At 40.8% G+C, this 23,760-nt stretch overlaps 1 protein-coding gene across 8 annotated transcripts in view; it reads right to left on the bottom strand.

The window, feature by feature from the left end:
* The window catches only part of myocd (myocardin), a 147,410-nt gene that overhangs the window by 107,057 nt on the left and 16,593 nt on the right, over window positions 1-23,760 (bottom strand). For 7 of the 8 annotated variants that reach the window (XM_014179538.2, XM_045710228.1, XM_014179537.2 and 4 more), the window contains exon 2: window positions 18,988-19,391. In XM_014179538.2, coding sequence (XP_014035013.1) covers window positions 18,988-19,030 — 43 coding nt within the window. In that variant the 5' untranslated portion in view covers window positions 19,031-19,391. Of the gene's footprint in view, window positions 1-2,303; window positions 2,373-18,987; window positions 19,392-23,760 lie in introns of all 8 variants that reach the window. The other variant, XM_014179540.2, reaches the window with a different exon arrangement.

Below are 23,760 nucleotides of genomic sequence, written 5' to 3'. Positions count from 1 at the left end.
CAGTGCAGTCTCTTCTCTCTTCTCTCCAGGTGTTTCTGTGCTCTGACTCCCTGTTCTCTCCTCTTCTGAACTCCTATGACTTCCCCCTCTGGGGATAATTTATGGAGAGAACCCTCATCCAACTCTACTGTCTTCTACAGTACAAAGCTTTCCTCTTCCACCTGATCTTCATTACCCTGCTATAACACATGTTTATGAGGATCCACATCTTGTATCTTGTATCTTTTCCATAGACAAGAGTTCATAGAGCAACAGGTTAGAGACTGGAGATGAACCAGTAAATTACATGGGTCGGAAAAATGTAACTTCTCTTTAGATTCCTAATATATGTGCAGTGCCCAAGATCATCATTTTGTATTGCCTGTAACATCATAACTATAACATGTATTGTATCTCTGTGCATGTGTGTGACTGGTAGGCTATAGATAATATGTTTCCCTGGAACAAAAATGTTCCAGATATTTATTTAGCTTGTGTTGAGTGGAGTCTAGGCTTTCATCATTAATCCTAAATAAAGACCCGTTCTCCACGCAGGAGCTCATGCAAGGCCACAAATCATTCCTATTTATATGCACCTATATTTCTCCTATGAAATGGTAAACAAGTCAATCTCTTTTCAGCATCTCAGATATGACTGAGAACTCAGACCAGAAAGCTTTTTACAGTAACTCTTGTCAAGGAGAGTTCTGACAAGCTTTACTGACGTTTTTATGAACCTCGGAAGAAAAAAGATTTTCCCAAACAACAAAGCAATTGCCCTTAAACCAACTTGTCATTTAAAAAAAAAAAATATGTGGCATCGATATGAGTCAGAAACAGTAAATAGGATCATATTGGTCATAAAGTCAGTGTCGTCCAAAACTGAGTTTGGTGAGATTTGTGGTAGTGACTGCATCACAACATAAATGAAGGTTGGGTTTGTTTCAATTCTGCACACATGCCCACAGCATAGAAATCCAGTTTCTATGCATTGCAGCTGCAGTGTGCTCATATAGCGTCATTACTATATCACAGCTCTTGGAACTAAAACGAGATCTGTGACCTTAGATTGACCTCTGTGGTGACTTTTGACCTAAAGGAAGTGCCACATGGGCTAATCCCCTTTTAGGACAACACATTAACCTCTCCATGTCCTGGAGAGGCTTTGATGGAAGCCATGATCCCCCCAAAACACTAGTATGCTGCTCTAATACACAGGCTACAATAAAGAAGTACGATACGCACAAAATACAGACATGAAGATACACACACTAAGCTGCCCTATCACCTGATTGTATGTGTGTGTGTGTGTGTGTGTGTTTCATAATGCATGCCGTCTGACCTTAACATCGAAGCATCTTTCCAGGAAATAGAATGAGAAAAATGCTAACAAAAATAGACGTACAAAAAGCAGAGGGCTGTTTCACTCTAGCTAGTTAGATGTTATAGTTCTCCTGACGCCAAGCGGTTTGAAAACAAGGCTGCTGCCGCAAAACCCTGACATGGACAAGGCCTCATGTGCTTGTCTGTGAGATGTCAGAGAAAGCACAACTTAGTAAATGTCAAACAACTACTAAAACGTAATCGCATACTACGAGCTGCTGTTATATCATATTGACATTAGTCACGTTCTCAAGCAACTCCATTATTTGGTTGAACATGCAAAATAATTGATGTTAGAAATAAAATAAACACTTATTAAACATTCCCTTTAAATATTTGATGTAATGGGAACTTGGTGTAAGTTGGCACTTTAAGTTGAAGAGAAATGTGTCTGGTACCTAATGGTTTTCAATGCAGTTCTGAAACTGTGTGAATGACACCGAGGAGGGCTATTCATATTCCACTTACTTGTTTTCACAGGGGACAAACACGCACCCACACACACACACAGTAAGGCATGGGCGCGCACACACATGGGACAAACACACGCACACACATTCATATTCCACTCTCTAGCTTTTTTGACACAGGCCAAATATCACTTTGACTGACGGGGGAATGTGTTGTTTTTAAGCATTGAAATGAGGCTAGATTTGAACCCATGGACACATGCTGATGAAAGTGACACAGAAATGTGTATGTGTGCCAGAGCACTGACTGTTTTTATACTATAGCGTAGATATGCCAAATTAATAAAGGTATTTTAACTTTTCACCAGTTTGCATTTACATTTCAGTCACCAGTTGAACAGTGTCTGGCAACTTTGAGTGTGAAATAATATTTTGCCTCAAACAAACATCTCAACCATAAAAGGCACAAGGCTTCCAGTTATTTTGGTGAAATGTTACTGTTGACTTTATTACAACAACAAAAAACCTTACCTGTTCACAGGTTGTAGCTTGACATTCTCCACCTACGTACATTCGTGCCTCAGAGTTGTGTCTTCAAATCTGTCACAAACACATTAAAATGTATGTTCATTTAGTACAATTATATTTAGAGCATTATGTTGGATGCGCCATCATCAGAATCATCAAGGGGATTCCTTCCTAGGGAGGGACAGGGGCTATTTTTGTATTTCAGAGATCTGAACCAATCACATCGTTGTTGTATTGTGGACGGTTGGTTTACATCAGACAGTGATTGATAACCCAGAACAGTTACACAAGTCAGAGGGGACGAGAGCTCCCATCAGTCCAGAGGCTTTGAATCACATGGGTATGGTTGGAAACATTTTCCTCTCTCTGCTGAGGCAACAAGCTGCCAAGTAAACATCCATGTAATCAGCCAGTCTGCCCGTAAACACATGAGAATAAGAGGATCAGAATGTTCGCACAATTCATGTCAATCCCGGCATCGCCAACACCACCGATATTACCGAGCAGGTACTGGGAGAGGGGGCCATGCCATGGCCACTGTCCAGCTATTGGACTAGGGCTTGATTTGAGAAATCCAGAACCCAGTGTTTCTGTTTATTATGCAACCTGGTGGTTCCAAAAATACAACACGGGAGAGTATTCTGCCAGTTTTTCCAACTGCCTCAGAAGGATAGAAACCTACCTGACTGTCTGTTGAAAACTGGTTGGACTTTATTGCTTTTAGTTGGTGCTTCATAAAACATTTGAAAGTGAGTAGTGACAGCTCCACACACACACACACACACACACACACACACACACACACACACACACACACACACACACACACACACACACACACACAAATGCACACAGACATGGAGGTACACATTAACCTACGCATACATGCGCACTCCCTCAGTCTATTTGACTGTTTTATTGCGACAGGAGAGAGAGAGAGAGAGAGAGAGAGAGAGAGAGAGAGAGAGAGAGAGAGAGAGAGAGAGAGAATGGACAGCAGAAGAGACATCAGAAATTGTTGGTGTTGGCGCCCAGTGAGGCAGCCACGGTGTTTGGTTACTGCTCGTGAGTTTACTGTATTTGTTTGTTAACTTGTAGAAGGCAACAAAACATTTCATAAATGTTGTATATAATGTATGTAAACTTTGTGTAAATTCCTCTGTGTCTACATGTCTATTGCTAGCAGCACCATATCAGTAAGTCAAATTCTGAGTATGTGTAAATGTCCTTCGTGATTCTGATCAACATTCTGCATCTTTCGAATGTCTATTTTCTAACACATACATCTGGAAAATTCCCATGACATTGTCTATTGGCGTACAGAGATAAGTCAGACATGAGTAAGTAGGTGGTGGCCACACCAGATACTGACAGTTACTCATCACGTTCTGTGAATCATTTCCACGCAAACTGTGAGATTTCTCGATATGAACGTTTGCTTGAGAGTGTGCATAAATGTACACACGGGGGTTGCAACTCAATATTAGGAAAGTGTTCGTAATGTTTTGTACACTCAGTGTATATGTTGAAAATTTGTGAAATTGTGAGAGTAATAATTAAAATTAAAATCGATTTAATTGTATTTCCACTGTAAATTCATGCAACACATCTTGAAAGGCTATATCATATAATTTGACCATATCAGTGCATTTGTTATTCTAATAATCCACATAAAGTGAAGTAATTTGTTAAATTGGAGGCACGTGTGAAATACTCTACAAGATACTGGAAAATCAAATGAGAGATGGCTGATCTTGCTCTGTTGACAGATTTGGCATAAGCTGCATTTAGCAGAAAACATGTTTTTAGAGACAGGTGGGACTGTTTTGTAGAAAGTAGATTGGCTCATCAGATATCGTTTTACAAAACCAATCTTATAGGATTTTTGCGAGGATTTAATACCTACTTTAGAAAGGCAAACACATGCCATTCAGGTACACATCCAAGTGCTATCCACCCTCTGGTTTTTGGCAACGGGCACTTTTCAGTGGGCATCTCGCAGGCCTCGATGAGTCAATGTTTTGGATGTAATCATTAGCAAAGTGACCAGTTACATACAATTTCCATCACACAACAGGTTGAAGTCTATAGGGTTTTTTTTTGCCATCAGGGTTCAAAATACGAATGGAGCAACAGACGGAACCCACATCGCCATAAAAGGACCTTCCCAAAACTAGTTCAACTATGTGAACAGAAAACGCTTCCACTCACTTAAAGATGCAATATGTAAGAATTGCTCCACCATTTCCTGGTTGCTAAAATTATAATACTTCGCCTAATTTCAGGTTATGTGACAAAACAAGCACTCAGAGTGTAGAGAATCGATTCTGATGATTCTGTGCTTCCAAATTTGTAGCAACAGTTTGGGGAAGGACCTTTCCTGTTTCAGCATGACAATGCCCCCGGGCACAAAGCCAGGTCCATACAGAAATGGTTTGTCAAGATTGGTGTAGAAGAAATTGACTGGCTTGCACAGAGCCCTGACCTCAACCCAATCAACCCCACCTTTGGGATGAATTGGAAGGCCGACTGCGAGTCAGGCCTAATCACCCAACATCAATGCCCGACCTCACTAATGCTCTTGTGGGAGAATGGAAGCAAGTCTCCTCAGCTATGTTCTAACATCTAGTGGAAAGCCTTCCCAGAAGAGTGGAGGCTGTTATAGCAGCAAAGCGAGGACCAACTCCATATTAATGCCCATGATTTTGGAATGAGATGTTCGACGAGCAGGTGTTGCAAACACTGAGGCTAAGAACATTTGGTATTTATCAATGGTTTTCTACTACCGGCGTGTGTTTGACGCTCATAAGATTGTTTGATATATCACACTTTTCTATGCGATCAAACATTCTTAGTTCCGTTCGCGAGTATTATTTTAGAATCGTTTCTACGGAATATCAATACATTTGTGGCCTGCTATCATCTGGTATAAACACATTCTTTCCCATGTGATAAGAACTCCACTAAATAGTTTAGTGGGAAATTACGGCAAATTAGAGCAATGGCATTTTTCTCAACCATTCTGATGACAGCATGTATTTGGATAGGGAAACCTGCCAATGAAAACAGGGACAGACTTTCACATTTGCTATCTCATAACTCTCAGTCTTACAGAATATTATATTGTTCAAATTAATAAGAGCGCAGGGACTGAACATCAGGCAATAACAAAACTACCATTTACATCTAATATTATAGCTAATAAACATCACAGACAGACTTCCCCCTAAAGATTACAGGAACTGAGAACATACATGAGATGAACAAGGTACTGAAAAGGTGACATCCAAGTGTCCACTTCAAGTGCTCCTTAAAATGGTCCTATATTCATGGCATTATCCATATCCCGTCATCCATCTCACAGTCTTAGAAAAAAATGTGCTACCTAGAACCTAAAAGGGTTATTCGGCTGTCTCTATGGGAGAACTGTTTGAGGAACACTTTTTTGTTCTAGGTAGAACCCTTTTGGTTCCACGTAGAACCATTTTCGTTCCATAGAGGGATCTACATGGAACCCAAAAGGGTCCTACCTGGAACCAAAAAGGGTTCTCCTACGGGGACATCCGCAGAACCCTTTTGGAATCATTTTTTCTAAACTCAGCAAAAAAAAGAAACGACCTCTCACTGTCAACTGCGTTTATTTTCAGCAAACTTAACATGTGTAAATATTTGCATGAACATAACAAGATTCAACAACTGAGACATAAACTGAACAAGTTTCACAGACATGTGACTAACAGAAATTGAATAATGTGTCCCTGAACAAAGGGCGGAGTCAAAATCAAAAGTAACTGTCAGTATCTGGTGTGGCCACCAGCTGCATTAGATACTGCAGTGTATCTCCTCGTGGACTGCACCAGATTTGCCTGGTCTGGCTGTGAGATGTTACACCACTAATCCACCAAGGCACCTGCAAGTTCCCAGACATTTCTGGGGGGAATGGCCCTAGACCTCACCCTCCTGATCCAAACGGTCACAGACATGCTCAATGGGATTGAGATCCGGGCTCTTCGCTGGCCATGGCAGAACACTGACATTCCTGTCTTGCAGGAAATCACGCACAGAACGAGCAGTATGGCTGGTGGCATTGTCATGATTGAGGGTCATGTCAGGATGAGCCTGCAGGAAGGATACCACATGAGGGAGGAGGATGTCTTCCCTGTAACGCACAGCGTTGAGATTGCAATGACAACAAGCTCAGTCAAATGACACACCGCCCCAGACCATGACGGACCCTCCACCTCCAAATCGATCCCGCTCCAGAGTACAGGCCTCGGTGTAACGCTCATTCCTTCGACAATAAACATGAATCCGACCATCACCCCTGGTGAGACAAAACCGCGACTCGTAAGTGAAGAACACTTTTTTTGCCAGTCCTGTTTGGTCCAGCGACTGTGGGTTTGTGCCCATGGGCGACGTTGTTGCCGGTGATGTCTGGTGAGGCCTACAGGCCTACAAGCCTTCAGTACAGCCTCTCTCAGCCTACTGCGGAAAGTCTGAGCACTGATGGAGGGATTGTGAGTTCCTGGTGTAACTCGGGCAGTTGTTGTTGCCATCCTGTACCTGTCCCGCAGGTGTGATGTTCGGATGTACCAATCATGTACAGGTGTTGTTACACGTGGTCTGTTACACGTGGTCTGCCACTGCGAGGACGATCAGCACTCCGTCTTGTCTCCCTGTAGCGCTGTCTTAGGTGTCTCACAGTTCGGACATTGCAATTTATTGCCCTGGCCACATCTGCAGTCCTCATGCCTCCTTGCAGCATGCCTAAGGCATGCCTAAGGCACGTTCACGCAGATGAGCAGGGCCCCTGGGCATCTTTCTTTTGGTGTTTTTCAGAGTCAGTAGAAAGGCCTCTTTAGTGTCCTAAGTTTTCATAACTGTGACCTTAATTGCCTACCGTCTGTAAGCTCTTAGTGTCTTAACGACCGTTCCACAGGTGCATGTTCATTAATTGTTTATGGTTCATTGAACAAGCATGGGAAACAGTGTTTAAACCCTTTACAATGAAGATCTGCGAATATATTTGGATTTTTGCGAATGATCTTTGAAAGACAGGGTCCTGAAAAAGGGACTTTCTTTTTTTGCTGAGTTTATGAGTGCAGTACCCATTCCTGACAGCTTTCCTTTGGTCTTTTACAGGCGGCTTGTTCTGATATTTCACCTGATTATCTCACCTCATTTGCTCACATTGTATATAGACTTATTTTTCTACTGTATTATTGACTGTATGTTTGTTTTACTCCATGTGTAACTCTGTGTTGTTATATGTGTCGAACTGCTTTGCTTTATCTTGGCCAGGTCGCAGTTGTAAATGAAAACTTGTTCTCAACTTGCCTACCTGGTTAAATAAAGGTGAAATAAAAAATAAAAAATATTTGCAAGTGTGTTGGCCAGCCAGGGTGAGGCTATTGTTACCCACACAGGAGGACTGCCAGGGAACCCAAAAGCTCCTCTATTAAACATGATTACAATAGGAACACTCTGTACCCAAACACACCAGACATGGGATTCTAACAGAACACTAACTGGATCTATAGGTTATGTTGTTCCTGAAACAGCCCTGATGGAACGTAGAACTCTGTGCCAAGACCAGATCAAGCCTTCACTACCTCTTGGGTCTAACTAACCTAACACACAGACAACACTGCCACCAAAAACACTCCTCTGCTAACATTAAAGCAATGACGACACGAGGTTGGTAGGCTTGATCACCGACGACGATGAGACAGCCTATAGGGAGGTCAGAGACCTGGCAGTGTAGTGTCAGGACAACAACCTCTCCCTCGACAAGACAAAGGAGCTAGACTACAGGAAACAGAGGGCCGAGCATGCCCCCATTCACATCAACAGGCTGTGGTGGAGCGGGTCGAGAGCTTCAAGTTCCTCGGCGTCCACATCACTAAGCATCTATCATGGTCCAAACACACCAACACAGTCATGAAGAGGGCACAACAATGCCTCATCCCTCTAAAGGCTGAAAAGATTTGGCATGGGCCAGCTGCACCATTGACAGCATCTTGACTGGCTGCATCACCGCTTGGTATGGCAACTGCTTGGCGTCCGAATGCAAGGCGCTACAGAGGGTAGTGAGTACGGCCCAGTAACAGGCGGTGTCAGAGTAAGGCCCTAAAAATTGTCAAAGACTTCAGCCACCCGAGTCATAGACTGTTCTCTCTGCTACCGCACGGCAAACGGTACCGATGCACCAAGCCTGGAACCAGCAGGATCCTGAACATCTTCTACCCCCAAGCCATAAAACTGCTAAATAGTTAGTTAAATAGTTAACCAATAGCTACCTGGACTATCTGTATTGAACCTTTTTGCAGTAAATTTGACTCATCACATACGCTGCTGCTACTGTTTACTATCCGTCACTCTCTTCCTACTTATATGTACATATCTACCTGAATTAGCTCGTAGCCCTGCACATCGACAAGGTACTGGTACCCCATGTATATAGGCAAGTTACGTGTTTTTTTACTTTTCTGTTATTTCTCTTATTTTACTCTGCATTGTTGGGAAGTGCCCGTAAGTAAGCATCTCACTGTTACTCCCCACCTGTTGTTTACGAAGCATGTGACTAATAACGTTTGATTTGATCTCAGGGTAAATGGTGCGTCAAGCTGTAACACTTCATGGCTGCCAAGGAAATCCTTTCACCTAGCACAAAGAGGCTTCTGGGAATACTGTATGCAGAGCTCTATGCCCCTACTGTAGAAATGTACAAGTAAACCCTGATCTGGTAAATTCAGTTTCTTGAACTTAACTTTTTCAAGAAAGGATTATGCACTTCCAACACTAAAAAGCTGTAATTTCATTATCTTCCATTATCATTTTATCCAAATGACAGGCTGAGGTTCTTCCTCTAACTTCCCCACCACTGCACGGTTAAACGACTGCTCAATTACCAGCCTGAGCCTCGGCTGGAAGCGGCCAGCCATGACGCCGGCCACAATGGAACCAGGTAGCATTCAGCAGGAAACATCAGCTCAGCCAATTAGCCATGAGCTCATTTGTTGCCAAAACAGCCATTAATCCGAGTGGTCAGTGTTGGGATGGGGTACTAAAGCCCTCTGGGCTCCTACAGGGGTGAGATGGCTCTGAGAGACAGAGAGAGGATGGTGAGAGAGAGAGACAGAGGGAGGATGGTGAGAGAGAGAGACAGAGGGAGGATGGTGAGAGAGAGAGAGAGAGAGAGAGAGAGAGAGAGAGAGAGAGAGAGAGAGAGAGAGAGAGAGGACAATTCAATCGATCTTGGTTCAACAACATTTATTTTTTGCCTGAATCCTTAAGTCGGTCTTGAGATCGCCTGATCCAAGACAAAGATGATTCAGGTGTGAAGGTTGTCTAGAAGAATGTCTGAAATGACAGTTTTGAACATATAAAAGGTATTTTTTAAGAGCTGCTCCCCAAGACTTGGCATTGAAATCACCTTCTCCATTTTTATGAGGGGATAAATGAAGGATTTTATCATTTTTCTATCAGTTTTCACTCATTAAAATGACACAACCAGACAACCATACTTATTATAGAGAACAACTATTGCTTTATAATATCTTTGTTATTACATTGTTTCCAAACAGTTGTTGTTCTGATTTGATAGGTACACTGTGAGACTTGTCCTGTGGCCATATGACCCATTCCATCCCTCTCTCTGTCCTGAGCAGATGGAGCATGTTCACCTTTCCTGGGTGACAGGGACCAGGACCATGTCGAACTCTCCATTTCCATATCTCTCCCCACCCCCCTGCAACTCCCCAACTCCTCTCTCTCTGTTTCTCTTGAAACTTCCATCACTCTCTCTCCCCCTCATCTACTTTCTCTTCACTCTCTCTTTTTGGCTCTCCTCACTCTTTGTCTATATCCATTTATATGAGGTGTTGTCATACCTACAGATAACAGTATACAAGTACATATCGACAATGTAAAACATTTACTGTAAAACGTACAGTAACTTACTGTCAGCAATTGGCCAGAAAGTTACTCTAATTTATTATACAGTATTGCTACTGTAATCCATTTTAAGGTAATCAATTTTACGGAACCAACATTTTTACTGTAATCAAATTTACAGAATATAGCTGGAATTACACATGCAGCGACATATTACCCAGTGTTCTTTGCAAGTTTAGATTTTTATATTACATTTAGCGGGCGCTCTTGTCCTTAACAACTTAGTCAGTGCATTCAACCAAGGTTGATGAAAAAAAACACATATCGCAGTCACAGCAAGTAAAACTTCTTTGTAACCGTTACTTAAAATGTAGTTGTAGTTCAGGTCTTCAAAATATTTGTAATTACAACAAGATATCTTATGATATATGTCTGATGGTCTCTGGATAGTGCCAATACAATACTAAGATATTCACGGTAACTCCATGCCAGAGCAATGAAACACAGTGCAATACAGTAAAAGTGACTATAAACTGTAAGAAAATTATTTCTACAGTATTTTGCTGTAATTACAAGGGATTAGAGCAAGCAGGTTTCTATAGGCATTTGAAAATTACAGCATATTAATAAATATTCCTCCTGACAGAGCTGGTGTAACTGAGTCAGGTTTGTAGGCCTCCTTGCTCGCACACGCTTTTTCAGTTCTGCCCACACATTTTCTATGGGATTGAGGTCAGGGCTTTGTGATGGCCACTCCAATACCTTGACTTTGTTGTCCTAAAGCCATTTTGCCACAACTTTGGAAGTATGTTTGGGGTCATTGTCCATTTGTCAATCACCACCTCCCGGAGACACCTGAAACCCCACCTCTTTAAGGAATACCTGGGATAGGATAAAGTAATCCTTCTAACCCCCCCCCCAAAAAAAAAGATATAGATGTACTATTGTAAAGTGGTTGTTCCACTGGATGTCATAAGGTCAATGCACCAATTTCTAAGTCGCTCTGGATAAGAGCGTTTGCTAAATTACGTAAATGTAAATGTAAATTTGGAAGACCCATTTGCAACCAAGCTTTAACTTCCGACTGATGTTGTTGCTTCAATATATCCAAATAGTTTTCCTACCTCATGATGCCATCTATTTTGTGAAGTGCACCAGTCCCTCCTAGAGCAAAGCACCCCCACAACATGATGCTGCTACCCCCGTGCTTCACGGTTAGGATGGAGTTCCCCGGCTTGCAAGCCTCCCCCTTTTTCCTCCAAACATAACGATGGCCAAACAGTTCTATTTTTGTTTCATCAGACCAGAGGACATTTCTCCAAAAAGTACAATCTTTGTCCCCATGTGCAGTTGCAAACCGTAGTCTGGCTGGAGCAGAGGCTTCTTCCTTGCTGAGCGGCCTTTCATGTTATGTCGATATAGGACTCGTTTTACTGTGGATATAGATACTTTTGTACCGGTTTCCTCCAGCATCTTCACAAGGTCCTTTGCTGTTGTTCTGGGATTGATTTGCACTTTTCGCACCAAAGTACGTTCATCTCTAGGAAACAGAACGCGTCTCCTTCCTGAGTGGTATGACGGCTGCGTGGTCCCATGGTGTTTATACTTGCGTACTATTGTTTGTGCAGATGGATGTGGTACCTTCAGGCATTTGGAAATTGCTCCCAAGGATGAACCAGACTTGTGGAGGTCTACAAAAAAAAGATTCTGAGGTCTTGGCTGATTTATTTTTATTTTCCCATGATGTCAAGCAAAGAGGCACTGAGTTTGAAGGTAGGCCTTGCAATTCATCCACAGGTACACCTCAATTGACTCAAATGATGTCAATTAGCCTATCAGAAGCTTCTAAAGCCATGATATCATTTTCTGAAATTTTCCAAGCTGTTTAAAGGCACAGTCAACTTAGTGTATGTAAACTTCTGACCCACTGGAATTGTGATACAGTGAATTATAAGTGAGATAATCTGTCTGTAAACAACAACAACGGGGTGGCAGCGTAGCCTAGTGGTTAGAGCATTGGACTAGTAACTGAAAGGTTGCAAGTTTGAATCCCTGAGCTGACAAGGTTCAAATCTGTCGTTCTGCCCCTGAACAAGGCAGTTAACCCATGGTTCCTAGGCTGTCATTGAAAATAAGAATTTGTTCTTAACTGATTTCCCTATTTAAATAAAGGAAAAAATATGAAGATGTTGGCCCATTTGAGCATAGAAATACAGCATACCATTTGATGTTCTATATCACTTGCACTTTAGACCTTAATAAAGACGTCTAAACAGACAATGACTAAAGGGCAAAACAGATCAAAAGAACATGGCTAGCCATTCAACCATTAAAGGTTTGAGACTTGCTGTCACTCTGATCTGTCCCCTATGTAAATGTAATTGTTAGGGAATTACTACCACATATATCACTTACATTGGTACAGCACTCTAACTAACAGATGCAACAAATATAGCTTCTTACAAGACACGCCTCAAAATATGTTAATGAATGAGAAACAACAATACCATGTACCCAATAGTGTTCAAAAGGTTTTTGGCACTGGTAGCAATTGGCCAGTTCGTTACTGTAGAGATGGGATCATCAACTAGATTCAGCCGCAGGCCGATTTTTTTCTTGAGCGGATGGTTGGGGGCCCAGAACATAATTAAACGTAATTTGTAGATGTCAAATTGACCGCGAGAAGCTCAAACAGATATAATATTTGACTAAAACGTAATAATGCTTACATTTGTATATGATCACGTATTTTAATTATGCGTTTGAATACTTGTTAACAGATTTCCAACATTAAAATATTTTGGAGCTGGTTTCGTGGGCCAAATTCAGTTGGGGAACCCTGCTGTAGAGTTTCAGGACAAGGTTTGTAGAATTCCTAAAATACAGTATATTACCGTATTCTGTGGGGGGATAGCATTCTCACTAACAGGTGCAACAAATTTAGCCTCTTATAAGGCGCACCTTAAAATAGGTTAATGAGACAGAGACTCCTTCCCCACCCACAACATTTTTCCATAATGCACCATAACTAATACTGTAAAACACATTTAAGGTATTTTACTGTGCATTCTACAGTGTTTTACTGTTGAAATTACAGAAAGGTCTTACAGTGTGCTGTAAAACAAATGTCCGGTATTTTACTGTGAATTCTATGGCAATCTACTGTATTCAGTTTATACAGTTATCATACTGTTGATTAATACAGCAAGTTACTGATAAAATTACAAAAACGGCTAACTGTAATATAAACAAAAGACAACTGGGAGACTTCAATCTATATGAAATAGTTCGATATGAGAAAGCTAAAGATATTGACATTTAAAGATGGAATCTGCACCAGGGGGCAACAGCAGCACTGTCTGCCCCAGGGCCATTGTTATTGTTGTTGTTTTGTTGACAAGCACTTGTGGGGTGCATCAGGCATCCAGGTAAAAATGGTTTTGCTATGCTCCTGTTCTATCGCGCGTGCAATGACGTCAGAGGAAAAAAAACTCTGTTCGTTGTTTGCAGTAACTTATTTGTTGTCGTAATAGCGCAAACGGACGCGGCAGTTTCATCATTAAGGATTCCAGCTTTAAGCTGTTGTAATCCATGTTAACCAGTGTTTTTAATTACATAACAAGGGAAGCTTTGTTATGAGTTCTTGTAAGGGAGCAAAATTTACTTCTGAGCAGAAAAAAAATGCTTGCCATAAAACTGCCAAGCATTTGTCAAGCAAGCCGTTATTGATCTCTGTCAAGTAATTACACACTAAAGCTGAAGTAAATAGCCAAGACACTAGTATTTCCTCCATGTAAACTGTTAGGAAGTTCAACGCTGGAAGGAGTAAACATGGGAAGCCCCCCATTCTGACATTGGAAATTCGTTCACATTCACTAGGCCAGTTGTATTGTTTGTTTACATGGGGCTGGGGTGTCCAACAAACAGATGATCCCCTTTCACCACAACTCGTATAGACAGACCAGATAGACTGTTTGTTTACTTCTGTTGAGCGCAAGTCATTGGTGGGGAATGCAGGCTGTTTAGGGCGGGATGCCGTTGATGTTTTCTGTGTGTGGCTGGTACTTAGGCCCCATAGTACTTATGTTCTACACATGTTTGTACTTCAGGGCCACTGTATGTAAACTCGGTACGAAAACCAATTTAGAAAACATGCAAGGTAAATAAGAAAATCGCAAAATGTTTATGCAAATGTGATCAGTAAACTAATGGTGCTTTGTGTCAACAAATATTGATTGAAAACATCTGTATGATGTGTGAGCTCACTGCATTCTTACAGAGGAAGAATGTTGCATTACAACACTAGTCCAATCACTCAGAATCCATATCCTACTGCCAAAGTGGAGAAAAAATAAAACAAATGTATCAGTTAGATTACAACATATGCCAATTCTGTAGTAGTTCATTACAACATGCATAATAAAAAAAAAGAATTCTAAAATATCTATCAGAGAATGTTAGAGTAGGTTATGCGTTCGGTGTATGTCTTATCTTCATGTAAACTAACTATCATATTTACAAGTCCGCTATAAACATGGAGTAATGTTGTTTTTAGAGCATTCTTTGATTAAAATATTTACAGCATATCTGATAGTGGTGATGTTGTCCATTTAACTGTGACCAGATGTTTAGGTACATTCCTCGGCCAATGATTTCAGAACACCCGGGCAGAACACTCACAACTCACACCTACAACTATGAGTGCGTCAGACTGAAAAAAACTACATTCAACGGACAGTGCACATTAATCAACATTTCAGGTTCAACCTCAATGTAAACGTGCCGGAGTTAGCAACAAAGCTAATTTTCATCTGTAGATATCACATCTCTCTACTCAATCTTACATTGTTACATATTTTTAGACAAGAGCTATTTAATCATAACGCCAAGTATGCTTTTAGTCACCAGTTCAAATTGTCTGTTTAATTCTAAGGCATTAGAAAAGGCAAACATTAATTTTTATAAAGGAAACACTGTTTGATCAAAGAGATAAAACCATTTCAAATATTAATTCTTAAGAGGTGCCATAAACATTTAACAGCTTAATAGTACCTTGTTGCTAACGTCAGTTGTTCATAAGTGTAACATACAGGTAACTGCCAAAATAAAGGGAACACCAACATAAAGCGTCTTAATAGGGTGTTGAGCCACCACGAGCTGCCAGAGCTGCCAGAACCACTTCAATGCACCGTGGCATAAATTCTACAAGTGTCTGGAATTCTATTGGAGGGATGTGACACCCTTCTTCCAAGAGAAATTCCAACATTTGGTATTTTGTTGATGGTGGTGTTGCTCCAGCATCTCCCATAAGCGTTCAAGTGAGTTGAGATCTGGTGACTGACTGACAGACACACACACACACATGCGCACATACACCCTGTAAACCCCCAATGCTCCTTTGACACCCCTCTTTCAAAGTCACTGAGATCTGTTCTTCTAGCCATGGTAGCCAAAATAATGGGCAACTGGACATTTTTATAATTTAGCAGAAACTCTTAAACATGACAATAAGCATGATGGGATGTTTTAATTGCTTAATTAACTCTGGAACGACACCTGTGTGGAAGCACCTGCTTTCAATATACTTTGTATCCCTCATTTACTCAAGTGTTTCCTTTATTTTGGTAGTTACCTGTAGCATTTCCCTTAAACACTTCTCTTGTGATTTGAAAGAGATATCAAGCCTGAGTTTACTGTCCAATAATTGTCTGCAAGAGTAAGGACAACATTCACCCAAAAGAGGAACTACCAAAACCATTAGTTCTTGGCTGAATACACGTTCACAATGAGGCCTCTAAAGTGATCGTAATCACACAAATATTAAGAATCTCAATCTTCATACAGTTGAAGTCGGAAGTTTACATACACCCTAGCCAAATACATTTAAACTCAGTTTTTCACAATTCCTGACATTTAATCCTAGTAAAAATTCCCTGTCTTAGGTCAGTTAGGATCACCACTTTATTTTAAGAATGTGAAATGTCAGAATAATAGTAGAGAGAATGATTGATTTCAGCTTTTATTTCTTTCATCACATTCCCAGTGGGTCAGAAGTTTACATACACTCAATTAGTATTTGGTAGCATTGCCTTTAAATTGTTTAACTTGGGTCAAACGTTTTGGGTAGCCTTCCACAAGCTTCCCACAAAAAGTTGGATGAATTTTGTCCCATTCCTCCTGACAGAGCTGGTGTAACTGAGTCAAGTTTGTAGGCCTCCTTGCTCGCACACACTTTTTCAGTTCTGCCCACAAATTTTCTATAGGACTGAGGTCAGGGCTTTGTGATGGCCACTCCAATACCTTGACTTTGTTGTCCTTAAGCCATTTTGCCACAACTTTGGATGTATGCTTGGGGTCATTGTCCATTTGGAAGACCCATTTGCGACCAAGCTTTAACTTCCTGACTGATGTCTTGAGATGTTGCTTCAATATATCCACATAATTTTCCTCCCTCATGATGCCATCTATTTTGTGAAGTGCACCAGTCCCTCCTGCAGCAAAGCACCTCCACAACACGATGTAACCACCCCGTGCTTCATGGTTGTGATGGTGTTCCCCGGCTTGCAAGCGTCCCCCTTTTTCCTCCAAAGATAACGATGGTCATTATGGCCAAACAGTTCTATTTTTGTTTCATTAGACCAGAGGACATTTCTCCAAAAAGTACGATCTTTGTCCCCATGTGCAGTTGCAAACCGTAGTCTGGCTGTTTTATGGATGTTTTGTGTCTTCTTCCTTGCTGAGCGGCCTTTCATGTTATGTCGAAATAGGACTCGTTTTACTGTGGATATAGATACTTTTGTACCGGTTTCCACCAAAGTACGTTCACCTCTAGGAGACAGGACGCATCTCCTTCCTGAGCGGTATAATGGCTGCATGGTCCCCTGGTGTTTATACTTGTGTACTATTGTTTGTACAGATGAACGTGGTACCTTCCGGCATTTGGAAATTGCTTTCAAGGATGAACCAGACTTGTGGAGGTCTACAATTTTTTTTCTGAGGTCTTGGCTGATTTCTTTTGATTTTCCCATGATGTCAAGCAAAGAGGCATTGAGTTTGAAGGTAGGCCTTGAAATACATCCACAGGTACACCTCCAATTGACTCAGATTATGTCAATTAGCCTATCAGAAGCTTCTAAAGCCATGACACCCTTTTCTGGAATTGTCCAAGCTGTTTAAATGCACAGTCAACTTAGTGCATGTAAACTTCTGACCCACTGGAATTGTGATACAGTGAATTATAAGTGAAGTAATCTGTCTGTAAACAATTCTTGGAAAAATGACTTGTGTCATGCACAAAGTAGATGTCCTAACTGACTTGCCAAAACTATAGTTGGAGTGGTTGAAAAACAAATTTTAATGACTCCAACCTAAGTGTATGCACTGTACACTTCTGACATCATTTGTATGTGCTTTATAAAACCAGGTGCACAATCTACTGTAGATGGCCCCATATATCTGTCTTTATTGCCCCTCTCCCTTTCCTGTCTTTTTCTAGGTCTTGATGATCAGTGGCTAGATCTCGATAAGGCCAATAAAGCTGTATTTATTTCCACAGTCTCTTTATCAGGTTTACTCCAGAGACTTTATCAGTGTTTCCCACTTTGTAGTTTAGTGGATGATTTTTACTGATGCTGAACAGTACCTTATCAGCACTGGTGTCAAACAGCTTAGGTGAAACGGGACCACATTGACATGAATGGCGGAATAATTCTAAATCAATCGGTAAGATGTTAATGTCGAGTTTAAATACCATAAGTATTGGGCATTAGAGTCCCAGAAGACAACCTAAGAGAAGATTTTACACAATATAACCACATGAATCCATCTAGGATTTTTGATTGGTATCATTTACATATTTACAGGTATAACTGTAAATAGGGAAGCTGCTAGCCTAGTGGTTAAGAGCGTTGTGCCAGTAACTGAACGGTCGCTGGTTCGAATCCGAGAGCCGACTAGGTCAATGTGCCATTGAGCAAGGCACTTAACCCTAATTGCTCCTGTAAGTCGCTCCAGATAACGGCGTCTACTAAATGACTATAATGTAATAATGTAAATACAGAAAAAGTCATTATGAAGCAAAATATCATGTACCTGACATTAGATCATATGTTCCGTGACTGCTTGGGTTTACTATAGTTCAGCAAGAGGTGGTTGATCCACTATCTAAGAAAAAGTACACATAGACAAAGTGACTCACGGCACAAGTAGAAGCCTTTGATGTCTTAGAAAAACCGGTAGCAAATATTTAGTGCAGGTATCAATGTGTAGGTCAAGAAACCTGGAATTAACCAAGGGAAGGGTAAAATACTCTTAAGCATCTCAGTCCGAATGTGGATTATTTCTCATGAACTCAATCCCTTTAAGCCTTGTCACAAACCCGCCAAAGTCTTAACCAGATTCAGCTGCAACAATCCATAATGACAACTTAAACCATTTTGCGCACAGTAGCAGATCAAACTTATTAAAGTTTGTAAAGGTGTTGCTGAACTTGGCAGGAGCCTATATCTCCACTTCGGGGGCTTTTGAAGCTTATTTCCTATGTTTTATCCCCCCTATCAAAATACCACCTTTTCAATGAAAGTCAATGTCCATATTAGGTACTAAACGTCTGCTATAAATACTGTAATATTAAAAATGTTGATATGAAAAGTATTAATTACATACCAAATAACTTTGCTGAACTTGCCTAGAGAATTATGAAAGACAAATACAGACACTAGACAATCTTCTTTAGTGTGTAATATGACTGGAAATAAACAGATCATAACCCTAAAACATAATTAAGACATACCTGTAACGTTGCAGCAGCGTCTCGCTCTAGCTGGGGTCTCCATCGGAGGACAGCAGGGGCAGGCTCACTGTGTATGGGTGTCTTACCGTCAGACCAGAGTTTGGCTTCAATAGTGTCTCTGATGCTTATTCCTCACTCTCTTTCTCAGATGATTGCAGTCTGTAAAGATATTTGAAGTTGAATTGAGTTTGAAAGCCAAAGGGTTGGTTCAGGCTGTAGTCTTCTGGTCTCTCTCTCTGTTTTAGCAAAGACTCATGGAGTGCAGGGGCTCCATTAATGGGGAAGTCTCCCTCTGCCTGAGGTGTCCAGCGAGGTTTGTTCTGGACCGGAGCAATGGCAGTCTCATTCACAACTCCTTAGTACAAGAGAGACTTGCACACTTCAGTTGACCTCAGAGGTGGTTGCTGCGAGAAGGAGAGTATAAATATTTGAAGGTTTTTGAAACAGACAGTGAATTGTTTCATTGTATCAGTTCCTGTCTTGATCTACACTCAGTAATACAATTTAGCTGTTTTCTATGGCCACAGCACCGTCCTGCTACTGTGAATGTGCATAACATGGGCTAAGTGAACAAGTATACTAAGCAATTTACTTATTACTCTGGATAAGGGGAATACTCCTATGAGAGTTTATATCATGCTAATAAAAACACAAATATTCAACTACACCCAGCCAACCTGTCAAAAGTACTCCTATTTCTTAGGTGACAATATACCTAAGTTCGCTTTAAATTTGCTACATGTTCTAGAGAAAGAGCAGTTCTATCATGTTGTAAATGATGTGCTGTATGTACTGCAGGACCAGTATGTGCGTGTGAGATATTGAATAAAATTGACAGTACCTCACACGATACAGATTAAAACTAAGCACAGATCACCAGTCAAAAACAGATGTTTTACATTTGGCCCTGCTTCTGCATAACTTAAATACACACTTCTGTGTTTATCATAGTATTTAACCAATGATTACAACGTGATTACACGTCACATGACAAACATGATCTCAGAAAAATGTATAGCTTAATCAATCGCCTTAACTTTGAAATCATAATTGGATACATGTGTCAATTATGTCTAGGATCTAATTGACCCGCACATTACACAAAATTGCTATATTTTGATATAGGCTATGTAGTGTTAAACAAGTTGTGAACTAAAATATTCTATATATAATATTTGTATAATTCTAATAATTGAAGAAGTATTACTATTTTCATTTTTATGGGCAGACGTTATTTCTATGCTCCCCATGATATAGCCTATTGCTAGTAAGTTAGCCACCCACTTGCCCGTTGTGTGAATTGGATGGAGAGTCAAGAGGAGGAAACATCAACACTTGAGGGTATTAAATGAATGAGTGTCTAAGATCTAATCGACATCTATATTACACAAAATTGCTAGTATGTGATGTACGCTATGTAGTGTTAAACAAGTTGTGAACTAAAATATTATATATATTTTATCATATTTGTATATATTGACCCTAAGCATGATGGGATGTTTTAATTGCTTAATTAACTCAGGAATCACACCTGTGTGGTAGCACCTGCTTTCAATATCAAATCTAATTTTATGTGCCAAATACAACAGGTGTAGACCTTACAGTGAAATGCTTACTTACAAGCCCTTAACCAACAATGCAGTTTTAAGAAAATACCCCAAAAAGAGATAAAAGTAACACATAATTAAAGAGCAGCAGTAAAATAACAATAGCGAGGCTATATACAGCGGGTACCGGTACAGAGTCAATGTGCGGGGTCACCGGTGTCGAGGTAATTGAGGTAATATGTACATGTAGGTAGAGTTATTAAAGTGACTATGCATAGATAATAACAGAGAGTAGCAGCAGCGTAGAAGGGGAGGGGGGCAATGCAAATAGTCTGGGTAGCCATTTGATTAGATGTTCATGGAGTCTTATGGCTTTGGGGTAGAAGCTGTTTAGAAGCCTCTTGGACCTAGACTTGGCGCTCCGGTACCGCTTGCAGTGCGGTAGCAGAGGGAACAGTCTATGACTAGGGTGGCTGGAGTCTAGGACATGTAATATACTTTGTATCCCTCATTTACTCAAGTCTTTCCTTTATTTTGGCAGTTACCTGTAGCATTTCCTTAAAACACTTCCATTATTATTTGAAAGAGATATCAAGCCTGAGTTTACTGTCCAATAATTGTCTGCAAGAGTAAAGGACAACATTCCCCCAAAAGAGGAACTACGAAAACCATTAGCGCTTGGCTAAATGCACTTTCACAATGAGGCCTCTAAAGTGATCGTAATCACACAAATATTAAGAATCTCAACCTTCATATGTGCTGTATAAAACCAGCTGCATGATCTACTGTAGATGGCTCCATCTATCTGGCTTTATGGCCTCCCTTTTCTGTGTTTTTCTGACAATATACCTAAGTTCCCTTTAAATTTGCTACATGTTCTAGAGAAAGAGCAGTTCTATCATGTTGTAAATGATGTGCTGTATGTACTGCAGGACCAGTATGTGTGTGTGAGATATTGAATAAAATTGACAGTACCTCACACGATACAGATTAAAACTAAGCACAGATCACCAGTCAAAAACAGATGTTTTACATTTGGCCCTGCTTCTGCAAAACTTAAATACACACACACTTCTGTGTTTATCATGGTATTTAACCAATGATTACAACGTGATTACACGTCATATGACAAACATGATCTCAGAAAAATTTTATTAAATGAATGAGAGTGTCTCTGACAGAAGCCAAAGACAGACAATTATCAGAGGTTGATAAACACAGGCCGGTGCTTCTTTCATTGGAGGCATGGTAACCAGAGGGAAAACAGGCTTTCTCAGGAAAATAGCAACTTTTTTGACTGACCAATAGTAACAGCCAAAGCCCTGCCTAGTGACTATGGTCACTTAAATGGATAAATGTAACCGTTATCTACCAGGTAAGTTAGGCCTATTGACAAATGAGTACATAGATGGGATGTAGAGTGAAAATGCAAGGTGTGTTACTACTCATAGCAGGTCACTGTGTGCATAACTTTGCGTGTCTGTCACATTGCTGTTAAAACACACTTCTGTGCATTGTTCAGATCTTAGCTCATCCTCCACTAACAGAGACCTCCTGCAGGTTTGAATAAAATAGACTGCTACTGTCAGAGTCATTCTGGCAGGGTGGTTCTTGTTTAATAGTTTCTACCCAATAGTCAGCTATGTCTCCAATATGATGATAAACTGTGTGTGACAAGAAAGAGCCCTATGAAACATTAGTGAAGCACTCAGCCTAAGCCCCAAAGACTGAAATGGCATTCACTCCATTTAAATGATCTGTCTGCTAATAAAACTTCTGTGATGTGACTTCTCCTCCGTCCAAAGCTGCTTTTATCTGGGCCAGAGATAGGGAACATTGAAGTTAACAAAGCCATCTCCCGCTCCCAAATATATCCAATATAAAAACGACTCCAGGCCCTAATGGCTTACAGTACCTCTCAGTGATATTCAGCCTAAATCAAGCCTCTCTATGGCCTCCGCCGGATTTCACAGGGGGAAACATGAAGCGCAACAATATTGTTACTTCAACTGAGAGGAATTTGTGGGCACTAAATCAAAAACACAAACCCCAGGAGGGGGATTGGGCCACTGGAGACTGTCGAAATCAGACAGAGCAACAAACAAACATTCACACACACACACACACAAACACCAACCTCTCCACTACAGCTCGGTTGTTACCAGCTGTCATCAGAGAAAGACAGAACCACCACGTGCCAGAGACCCGCCTCAATCTTTACACCCTGCTTTCTGTTTACATATAGAAGCCATGGACCACTACAGGCTTTATCTGAAACACAACACATTGTCATGTCCGGTCATTTCCTCAATGTACTACAGGGCCTCTTCAGTTATCACCCTGGCCAATGCTCCTCTGGACCGTTTCCCCCTTTCCTCGTCGTCAATGGCAACTCCTGTCAAGTTACAGTAATGTGCATGAGCTACTGTTGAATGGGACTGAATGGACTGAGTGTGTCCTAAAGCAAGTTACTCTGAAAGTTATTTTGCGATCAGGGCCCATTGTTGTTATAGACTGAAACATGTTTTGATACATAACAGCCCCATATCAAGGAATCATTGTCACAAGCTCCAACTAGTCAGCTTTTTAAGGCCTACTTCGACAGCGTCTCTTCATTGACAACATGTAATCCCAAAACTGGATCTGTATTTGATTACAGAACAATACCCAGAAGGCAGTTTGAACCAGGACACTTTGGAAGCAAAAACAAACAAAAACTGTGTCATTGATCTAAATCGTGTTTTGCCCATAATAGTAAGTCAACTAATTCTTAAGCTATGAAAATATCTGAATGAGCAGCGTTAGCTCATATTGCACGGTGCAATCACTTTATTAATAGGCAAAAGCAGTTTGTTTGGATATCATATCCCCATGATAATTGAATCCAAATGTTTTGAAAGGAAAGTTTATCCAGGACATGACTGTAAGCTATATTACAGATTAATTGATTTGGTCTATTCAGAGTCAATAAACAGGGGATTGGGGAGGGGGGGGGCGTTGGAAATGCCTATAAACACTGACCTTGGTCTCTGTGAACCTAGAGAGGCAAGAAATCCTATATATTTCTGACATACTTTCGTGGATGAGTCAACAAAAGAAAACTGCATTATGTTCTCTATGGCTACAGAACTGGTAATTATTTCCCAAATAGTAATCTACTGTGTGTGTGTGTGTGTGTTGGTTCTTCTGTCCTTGTGGGGACCTAAAATCCCCAAAAGATCCCCAC

The sequence above is a fragment of the Salmo salar genome, chromosome ssa28, assembly GCF_905237065.1.
Source record: "Salmo salar chromosome ssa28, Ssal_v3.1, whole genome shotgun sequence".
NCBI classification, from domain to species: domain Eukaryota; kingdom Metazoa; phylum Chordata; class Actinopteri; order Salmoniformes; family Salmonidae; genus Salmo; species Salmo salar.
This window is presented reverse-complemented; position numbering and strand designations above follow the sequence as displayed.